Source organism: Capricornis sumatraensis, chromosome 5, assembly GCF_032405125.1.
Source record: "Capricornis sumatraensis isolate serow.1 chromosome 5, serow.2, whole genome shotgun sequence".
NCBI classification, from domain to species: Eukaryota; Metazoa; Chordata; class Mammalia; order Artiodactyla; family Bovidae; genus Capricornis; species Capricornis sumatraensis.
This window is the reverse complement of record NC_091073.1, coordinates 24,011,949-24,023,062: the sequence shown is the minus strand read 5'-3', so window position 1 is coordinate 24,023,062 and position 11,114 is coordinate 24,011,949. Positions and strand designations below refer to the sequence as shown.

The 11,114-nt window shown below is 34.5% G+C and overlaps 1 protein-coding gene across 2 annotated transcripts in view; it reads right to left on the bottom strand.

Moving 5' to 3' along the window:
• Positions 1-344: 344 nt before the first annotated feature.
• The window catches only part of PHF14 (PHD finger protein 14), a 195,722-nt gene continuing 184,952 nt past the window's right edge, over positions 345-11,114 (bottom strand). Inside the window, exons 18-19 of one of the 2 annotated variants that reach the window (XM_068972675.1) lie at positions 975-1,026; positions 446-457 (exon numbers count right to left, since the gene is read on the bottom strand). In XM_068972675.1, coding sequence (XP_068828776.1) covers positions 456-457; positions 975-1,026 — 54 coding nt within the window. In that variant the 3' untranslated portion in view covers positions 446-455. Of the gene's footprint in view, positions 458-974; positions 1,027-11,114 lie in introns of both variants that reach the window. The other variant, XM_068972674.1, reaches the window with a different exon arrangement.

Here is an 11,114-nt window from a genome sequence, read left to right as displayed (position 1 = left end):
CTGTATATTAACAATTGGAATTCTATTAAGGTTCCTGAAGAAGACAACGCAGACTTGCAAGCAAAAAAAAAAAAGACTTTCAGAGTTTGTTTTTTTTAGGTCATTCACATGATAACACTTGGGTTACAGATAAGAGGAAATTCTGTCTCTATTCTCAAATTTCAGTAGAGAATTAAAAAATATATTTTAAAGGTCTTTTATACAAATGTTTAAATTGCTCTAAAAAAGCATACAAATTCCAAATGCAAGCTCCCATTTCATTTTCAATGACTTTATTGAGAACATTTTGCAAATTAGATTTTACAGTTTAACATTTTACAATTAGAAATTTCATCTGCTACTACATAAGTTGCAAACTTCTCAAAACACTACAGAAAATCCTTTATTTCTTTGAATTTTTCTGTTCCACACTGAGCTCCTGAGATATATGTTTTCTTTCAGCTTCATTTTCATCTTCCTGTGAAATAAATTTGAGAAAACATCAAAATACAAACCTTAGAGCATTTAATCACTTATACTTCATATACTTTAACTTCATTTCTCTGAACAATTAACTATCATGATTTCAGTAATACTAGGGAAAAGGCTATAAACAAAATGGCACAATTATATAACATTTAAATATTTACAGTGGGTGCTGTTTTATACTACATGTTGACTAAATTTTTCTATATATTTTTAAAAGCAACTTATTTTATCAATGACCTAAAAATTACTTTTGGAAACACTTGCCACTAAAAAGTATCCTTTTTAGGGGTCAATCAGATATTTTTACTTCACTATTTGATTAAAAAAAAAGTAAATGTAACTTCTGAGACACTTTATGCACACTGGCATTTTTGTCTCATCCAGCAGACTGTCTTGACAGGTCTGCCAATTTCCCAATTACTTGGACCACCATATGTTATCTGAAAATCAGTCAGCTCTAAAATAGGAAACTCTAAAATGGGCACGTCAGGCAACAGAATGCTTACATCTTCTACAGTTTCGATTCTGAGTAGTGGCTTCATAATTCATAGCAGGCTCCTGTGGAACATGGTGAATAAATAAAGTGACATCATAATGTCTGCTTCCATTGGAATGAAATACATCTTGTGTTCAATATTAGATGGTGACCTCCAAAGTATAAATGAATGAGAATCTGGAAAAATACGTCACCTTACATTTTATAATCCAACTTATCATCTATTTTCTTTAACACCCAAGTACAAAGCAGTCTTGCTTTCCTATTATTCCTGAAAGGCCTTTCATTTTTATTAACTGAAGTAAAAAGCATTGTCTAACTCTTTATGAGTTAAAGTATGAATATCTTAATTTCTTAAGCATCTCTGGAAAACAGTAATTATATCAGTATCACCAAACACATAACCCTGTATCTCTTTATCTTCTTATAAAACCAAGTTCAATTAAATAATAACTGAGCTTTGGTTAGTAAACTGACTTTATTAAGTAAATGCAAATCAAGATGTGTGTATATATATCTATGTTTTCCATGAAAAACCACATCCTTGCCCATAAATATTAAGGTGGAGAAAGCTTCCTTTATAGACACTGTCTCTAAACTTCAACAGCAACTGTGATTTAACTTTTCTGCGGCTATCAATATTATCAGTCAGCCTGAATAATTATAGATATGCTGGCTATAGAGGATGGCGTTCTGAATATCAATTTAGGTGATGTAATTTTAATATATTTTTCTACGTATAACAACCACTGAGTGGTTTTTTTTTTTTTTTTCAAATTTTCTCTACTGAATAGAGATATAATGTTGAATCGACTATTAAAATCTGTTAATGAACAGATAGTTTTGGGGTTTCCCTGGTGGCTGGCTTCCCAGTAGTAAAGAATCTGCCTGAAATGCAGGAGCCGCAGGAACTGCCGATTTGATCCCTGGGTTGGGAAGATCCTCTGAAGGAGGGCATGGTAACCCACTCCAGTATTCTTGCCTGGAGAATCCCATCGACTGAAGAGCCTGGCAAGCTACAGTCCATAGGGTCACAAAGTCCAAAAACGATTGAAGCAACTTAGCACACGCATGCAGTTTCCACTTTAACTCAACACTTTAACTCAAACAGAGATTACATTTTAATCATAACCTAATAAAAACCAAATCCTATTCCATATTTTCCACTGTCTTCTGGTGAAACACTGACAGAAAGTGTTACATCAGCAGGTAAAGGTGGCAAGATTTTATTAGGTAGGACTGAATGTGTCTATATGTTGCTCAAGGCAAGGTTTTATCTTTTTTATCTTATATTCCTACCATCTAACAGGGCATATTTAGTATCTAGGTGGAGTTCAATAAACGTTTCCTGAACTATTTTAAATACTGGGATAAAGAATGAATAAGAGGTGTGTGCTTTGGAAAAGCAAAATATCCTTCCTTATTTAGTGGTTACAATTCTGAGTTTACTAAAACAGTATTGAAAACAGGAATAAGCAAAAATGTTTGAAGCAACATTAGACAAAATTGCCTTTACCAAATTCATAGTCTTTAAGTTTAAAAAAACAAAAAATAATGGAGCTTTTATCATATGAACAGTCTAGTAAGTCCCCACAGCAATATGACTTACTGGTTTAACAACTAGTTTTAACAACTAGTTTTTCCCTGAGAACTCAGAATTATCTATAATATTTACTTGCATAAATGGCAACCCACTCCAGTACTCTTGCCTGGAAAATCCCATGGATGGAGGAGCGTGGTAGGCTATAGTCCATGGGGTCGCAAAGAGTCCGACACGACTGAGCAACGTCACTTTCACTATATAATGTCACTCTTTTTGTTGAATTTTTCTTAGTAATAAAGTATAGCTAACAAATGCATGTCTATTCTAATAGTACCTTCTGTTCAGGACAGGTACAAAAGTTTCTTATGATGAGAGGATATCTTAAAATATCCTGCCTTTCTATGCCTTTAAACTATTTATGTAAGTCAGCAAGATACAATTTCTTCTTCCTCTGCATAAAAATAGCTGTAGTCTGGATATAGAAAAGGAGTATGGAAGTGTAGAGAAGGCATTTAGTCCCACTGATAAGAGTCCCACACAACATAATTGCTATGGTATAGTATCACCAAAATAATAAAACAGCAATAGATTTTAATCAATATAAAGAAAACATCGGAATTAGATATAATAAAACTCCAGAAACAATTTTAGAAGTTGTCTTGGTTTTTCTTTTTTTTCCAGAAGTGCTAACTTGTATTTCTAACGTTACATTGTCAATTTTTATAAGAACTTTATAAACAGTTCAAAATTAATAAAATCATTAAAATAGTTGAGGCAGTGAATCAAATATCATTCACAAATGACTGCATAATGAATGAAACTACAAAGAAAGGAAGCTCTTTTACCGAAGTATTTCTTCGCTACTGGATTAATAAAGGCTGGCAAAAATTTCTTCTGATAGATGGCAGGTTTTATCACTCTTTTCTAAGACAAGACATCTGTTTGTTTCCCAGTGAAAGAAGACCCTTGCTACAAGGATCATTTTCTTAGTGACAGCCCTGACAAGTTTGACATTTGTTTCATGAAGTATTCTGAAGCAGCCAACAAGAAAATGTACCCTTTGGGGCTACTGGGAAGTAGACAGGTTTACCTCTTAATGTTTAAGCCTGTTAATTTATACTCCAGAAAACATATGATTATGGCTACCTTGCAGATCTCCTGTTACATGCGGAATTTCAGGAATACACACACGTAACAGTAACACTCGTAATGCCAAATCATTACACGTGATTCCTTGGCCTCCCTGCTCCTTGTACACTGACAGCACTGTTGGAGTGAGGAGAATGATAATTTCTAGGCACACGTGGACCATGTAATTATGGACTCCAGGAGGCAACATGAGACTAAAAGAGTCATTCAAACAGAAAATAAGTAAAAACAGTGCCATTTTCCATCTAAACTAGATCCCATAAAACCCAAAAGAGTCTTTAAATACTACTCAGCTTGCAGCATCAATTTGGAAGAGGTGGCTTTCTATTTCCCTTTGTTTACAAATTTGACTTTGCTCTTAAAATAGTTGAAAGAATTAATGTCAATAAAACCTATCCATCCCACTTTTCCTTTCTCTTGAGGTAACCAATTCCAAACAAAGAGCAATTACTTTAGCAGCTGGACTTCTTAATGCTCAGGTAGTATCTAGACTCAAAATTATAGTCTATGAACAAAGATGACTCTGTACTTACGCTACAGACTGTCAAGTTTTAAATGATTTCTTTTAAAGGTTGCATTATACAAAAGGACAAACTTTCTCCGTTATTTCATTTTATTTTTAAAGATGACTTTATGAGTACCTTTAGAGTAGAGAAATCTGTCAAACACTACCTTAACCGAATGATTAGGGTTAACATTACCAGTAAGGCATATTAACATCAACCCTTTGGTAAGATGCTTTACAAAGGACATGTTAATTCTGATTTGTGGTATCCTTCCCAGCAATGCATGAACCTCAATCTAATAAGAAAACATCAGATAAATGCTCTATAAAAGAATTGAACAGTAGAAGACAATAACACTATAGGAAGCTGGATGAAGGGCAAATGGGAGTTATCTGTGCTATTTCTGCTACTTTTGAAAGTGAAAGTGAAGCCGTTCAGCCATGTCTGACACTTTGTGACTTCGTGGACTGTAGCCTACCAGGCTCCTCCGTCCATGGGATTCTCCAGGCAAAATTACTGGAGTGGGTTGCCATTTTCTTCTCCAGGGGATCTTCCCAACCCAGGGATCGAACTCAGGTCTCCCGCATTGTGGGCAGATGCTTTACCCTCTGAGCCACCAGGGAAACCCCTAGGTTTTGGTAAGTCTAAAATTATTTTAAAATAAAAAAGAAAGATTTTAAAAACAAAATAGAAATGAATACTTGATGAAAGTTTTCTAAATTCAAAGGGTGATTTATGCACAAAGATTTTATGTAAAAGAAAATTCAAGGTTACTTTAACCTCTACATTGAAAATATACAGCTAAAATAAATTGTTTATGCTTTCCATTTGTATACTTAAAATTCCTTTCTTAAGTACCTCAACTGTTTATTATGATGATGCTATTAATTTTTTATTTTCTTGTTTGTGCTTCTAGGCATTTTTCTTACATTTGTACTCTGAGTACAGATCACTTTCACAGTCAGAAAATATAAGCTTTATCTCCAGAAATAAGGAAGCATAATGGGAGACTATTTTCAAAGAGAATGATGTCAGCTGTTTTAATTTTATAGCAGCAAAGACATATGGTGGGAACAGTAAAATAAAGTGAGAAAGTACAACTAAGCACTAAAATATTTCTATTTCCTTATAATATTTTCTTTAGATTTTAAATATTCCTTTAATCAGAAGAGTTCCCATAATCAGATTCAAATTAATAGTTGAAATTATCTGTATGCTTTAACTATGATCCTTTCAAAACTGCAGTATATATGCAGCTTACAGTAAAAAATATGAAAACACACTTAACCTGTTAATATAGAAAAGCAATATATAATATACTCTAATCTGTGGTCAAAAATTCCTCTTTTACTCATTTAAAACATACCAGATGTAACTCTCAACAGCATTTAAGACTGTGCTTTTAATACTGAAAATAAGCTAGTGCTGCACAATAGGAAAAATTTATCTTAATAACTGAAAAAATGTTGATGATAATGAAAATGTTCTAAGCAAAAATGAGCATGCTGCATGCTTCAGACTAAAATTAATTAGAGTTTTTAACGTTTTACAATTCCACCATAATTCTTTAAATGGTGCATTTACTTCATGGCAATAAACACTTGGATCATTAAGTAAAGTGCAAAATGTGTGTGATGTGCTACATTTAATAACCTTTGGCCCTTTTTTCTGTACTTCTGGCATTCAGTTTTCCAATGCACTGAATAAGCAATTGAAGACCACAATTAAATTTCCTGACGTTGCATATTTGAGATTCTTATTTCATTTAATACAAAAGGCAATTAGTCTACCATTTTACAACTGAATCCCAACTTTAGTGGGCCGTGATAAACATACTGAAATGAACTTACAAGAAATGCTTAATTAAATTTACAGTAAAAAGCAAAAGAGGTTTTTTTATGACAGAAGTTGCATATTTAATTAGAAAGTCTAGGGCTACACTGTGAAATTACAGTAACCTGGGAAGTTCTTAGTGAACCTAGCTCAAACATAAATGCTGCTAAATAAGATGGAGCTATTTTATAAATTTCTACCTTTTTTCTCTACTTAGTGATTCAACAAAAGGTAGTTAAATATTGTCTAATATTGTAATATTATCTAATATTACAAAATCATGGGCTTTATGTTAGTAGCAAGTATAATATATACATAAAAGGACAATGAGTGCTCAGTCACGTCCGACTCTTTGCAACCCCATGGATTGTAGCTCTGCAAGCTCTGTCCATGGAGTTTTCCAGGTTAAGAATACTGGAGAGGTTTGCTATTTGCTACTCCAGGGGACTTTCCTGACCCAGGGATCAAACCTGTGTCTCCTGCACTGGCAGGTGAATTCTTTAACCCTGTGCCACCTGGGAAGCTCCAAAGGGATGGCAATAAATTTCTAATTTCATGTATGAATATATATGAATTTCATATCTCATTTATTTCATTTATTAGCAATCATATCTCTCCATTTGTGATTCTGGAGATCTAGTTGAGTAAGTTTGCCCTTCTAAATCTTTAGTTGAGTAGGTTTGCACTTCTAAATGTTTAGTTTCTCTTGTTACCTTTAACTTCCTTGTGTTGTTTTTTGATGGCATGGAAATGGGAGAGTTAAAAATAAGGCTTTGGATTTCCCATGTATGATTTGAGATCGAGAGAATTTCTGTGACCTGGGAAGAAAGGCCCTAAGGATTGGTCAACCATCTGGGGAGGGCATATTAAAAGGGAATGGAAAACAGTAAGTGCAAGATAAGAGTCTGGCAAAATTGAATTAAAAAAAGGAAAATGAATGATGGATGGTTAAGTGTGAGTTAGGGCAGACACTTAATGAGCATAAACCGAATTCTATAAGCTTGTATCTTCCCATAAACATGAAAAAAAAGCACAACTTTGAAGTTTTAGGTATTTAGCAGGTTGCAAACCTGCTGGGCCTAGAAAATTTAATCATATTCTTTTCTTCTCTGACAGATGAGTTCTTGTATAAGGCATATGTTTGATAACCCCTGCAGAACTTATGATCTTAAAGATAATAAATTTTCCTTCTTTGGTAGGCTTCTAATATCTAGGAAATAAGCTTAGAAGTATACACTAGAAATCAAATTCTATAATGGGGCAATATATTTTGAAATGAGAACAAATCCAATGTATATGAATTAAAAGCTTATGTTATATTAAGATATAACATTTTAAGAGGCTCTTCAGAAAGTATTTTTTGCATAAATCATCTATTATTCACTAAATGTAACATTACAAAAATTCTAAATGTGCTAATATTTAAAGATAATACGTACAAATTTTTACTTTTCCCACAGGTATTGAACGAGAAGAGACATTTCTAAATTTATGTTGTTTGATGTTTTTCTGTCCTAAACATATAGATACAAGATTAAATTTCATCAAGCAAAAATGAGGCAAAACAAATGTCTAAAAATGTTTGAGGTAAAAAAGCTCACCAGTAAAATCATAGTTCCACAGCTAAGAAATTTCTAGGTTGTATAGAAATCAGTGACTGACTCATTAAAATTTTCAGTCATACATGCACTGTTTTATGACTGGAAATTATTCAGCAATAAATGAGTTATTTATACAAGCTGGAAAATACTTATATGTAGCATATTTATATTTATTAATATAAGCAATAACCATTGATATTAGAATTGGCCATTGTGGAAGAAGTGACCTCTTCAGTAATATGTGACTGCATTTTGTTTATCCTTTACAATATGATGAGAAGTTTAATGCAACATAGATTTAAAAGGTATTTTACATATATAATATTAAAAGGATTTCTGGTGTTATATCTTTAACATATATAATATTAAAGATCAAGATGGCAGAGTAGAGGCATGTGGAGCTCACCTGCTCTGTGTGTGTGTGTGTGTGTGAGAGAGAGAGAGAGAGAGAGAGAGAGAGAGTCACTCAGTCGTGTCTGACTCTGTGATCCCATGGACTGTAGCCCACCAGGATTGTGTCCATTGGGATTCTCCAGGCAAGAATAATGAAGTGGTTTGCCATGTCCTCCTCCGGGGATCTTTCCAACCCATGGATCGAACCCAGGTTTCCTGCACTGCAGGTGGATTATTTACTGTCTGAGCCACCAGGGAAACCCTGACCTGCTCTAACAAATACATAAAAATATATTCTTCTAGTTTTTGCTTATCTGAGAAATTCTTGTTTTTAAATTTACTTATTATTGTTGTATTAGATGCTCAGTCATGTCTGACTCTTTGTGACTCCATGGACTGAGGGTCCTCTGTCCGTGGAATTCTTCAAGCAAGAATACTGGAGTGGGTTACTTTGCCCTTTTCCAGGGGATCTTCTTGACCCAAGGATTGAACCTGGGTTCCCTCACAGCTCAGTTGGTAAAGAATTTGCCTGCAAGGCAGGAGACCTGGCTTTGATTACTGGGTTGGGAAGATCCCCTGGAGAAGAAAATGGCAATCCACCCCAGTATTTTTGCCCGGAAAATCCCAGACAAAGGAGCCTAGCAGGCTACAGTCTATAGAGTCGTAAGAGTTGGACATGACTTAGAAACTAAACCACTAACCACCACCACCTCCCCTATTGCTGGCAGATTCTTTACCATTTGAGCTACCCTAGAGGTTTGATAGCTCTGTGAATACTAAACCAATCCTAAAAGAAATATCTAAAGGTCTTCACTAAACGGAAAAGAAGCAAGTATCTACGTGAAAGGCAAAGAAATAAAAGGATTGAAGATTACTTAAATAAACCAGCACAAATGTTAACAATAAAAAACAATGAAAAAAATTCTGTGAAAGCAATTATAACTACAATGAACAGCAAAAGGATAAAAATTAAGATGTAAAATAGGACATCATAAAATGTAGGGAGGGAAGTAAGAAAAATGTAGATCTTTTAGAATATATTTGAGTTTATATGACTACAGTTGAAAGCAAGTAGGTAAGCTATGGGTTAATATACTTGAAAACCAGGATAATCACAAATCAAAAACATGCAGTAACTTCACAAAAATCAAAAAGAAAGGAACTATAGCATAACAGAAAAGAACATCAAACCACAAGAGAAAAACAAAAAGAAGACAGGGATAAAGAAGGAATACAAAGGAATCAACTGGAAAACAAGGTTTAAAATGGCAATAAATAATTATCAATAAATACGTGAAAGGTAAATGGACTAAATTCTCCAATCAAGACACAGAGTGAAAGACTAGATAATAAAACAAAAACATTCAATATGCTGCCTATAAGAGATTCTCTTTAGGGAAGAAAATGTATACACTGAAAGCGAGGGGATAGAAAAAGGTGTTTCATGCAAATGGAAATGACAAAGCAAAAGTAGCAATATTCATATCAGACAAAACAGACTTTAAAACAAAGGCCATAAAGAAAGACAAAGACTACATAATGATAGAAAGATCAATTCAAGAAGAGGTGTATATGCACCCATTATAGAAGTGTTTAAATACATAAATAATAACAGACATAAAGGGACAAACTAATGGGAATTCAATAAGGCAACGGAGATCCTAAATGACACAAGAGAACAGACTTAATTGAGATCTATAGGCTAGTACATCTAAAAAGACCAGAATATATATTCTTTTCAAGTGTATATGGAACATTCTCTAGGATAAATACATCCTCTACATACTAGGACACAAAACAAACCTCCATAAATTAAGAGGACAGAAATTATTTCAAATATCTTTTCTAACTACGACATGAAACTAGAAATCAATCACAGAAAGAGAAACAAGGGGAAAAAAAGGATTACATGGAGACTAAACAAAATGTTACTAAAAAGACACAGATGTGTATAGCGGACTTTTGGACTCAGAGGGAGAGGGAGAGGGTGGGATGATGTGGAAGAATGGCATTTTAACATGTATACTATCATGTAAGAATCGAATCGCCAGTCTATGTCCGACGCAGGATACAGCATGCTTGGGGCTGGTGCACGGTGATGACCCAGAGAGATGTTATGGGGAGGGAGGTAGGAGGGGGGTTCATGTTTGGGAACGCATGTATACCCGTGGTGGATTCATGTCAATGTATGGCAAAACCAATACAGTATTGTAAATTAAAATAAAGTAAAAAAAAAAAAAAATCAGTGAGTCAGTGATGAAATCAAAGAGGAAATAAAAAATACATTGAGATAGATGACAATAAAACACAACCATACAAAAGCTATGGGGCACAGCAAAAGTTCTAAGCAATCCTGAGAGAAAAGAACAAAGCTGGAGGTATAACATTTCCAGACTTCAGACAATACTACAGAGCTACAGTAATTTAAATAGCATGGTATTGGCACAAAACCAGACATAGATCAATGGAACAGAAAAGAGAACACAGAAATAAGCCCGTATGCTTTTGGTCATGGAGAAGGCAATGGCAACCCACTCCAGTACTCTTGCCTGGCAAATCCCATGGATGGAGGAGCCTGGTAGGCTGCAGTCCATGAGGTCACTAGGAGTTGGACACGACTGAGCGACTTCACTTTCACTTTTCACTTTCATGCACTGGAGAAGGAAATGACAACCCACTCGAGTGTTCTTGCCTGGAGAATCCCAGGGACGGGGGAGCCTGGTGGGCTGCCGTCTATGGGGTCGCACAGAGTCAGACACAACTGAAGCGACTTAGCAGTAGCAGCCTTTAGCCAATTAGTCTTCTTCAACAAAGGTGACATATATAATGGAGAAAGACATTTTCTTCAGCAAGTGGTGTTTGGAAAGCTGGACAGCCATATGTTAATCAATAAAGTTAGAACAGTCTTTCACACTATGCACAAAATTACACTCAAAGTGACTTCAAGACTTATTAAGACATGACACCATAAAACTTCCAGAAGAGAACACAGGCAAAATATTCTCTGACATTGTACCAATGTTTTCTTAAGTCAATCTTCTAGGGCAAAAAGCAATAAAAGCAAAGATAAACAAATATAATCAAACTTATAATCAAGCTTATAATCAAACTTATAAGCTTTTGCA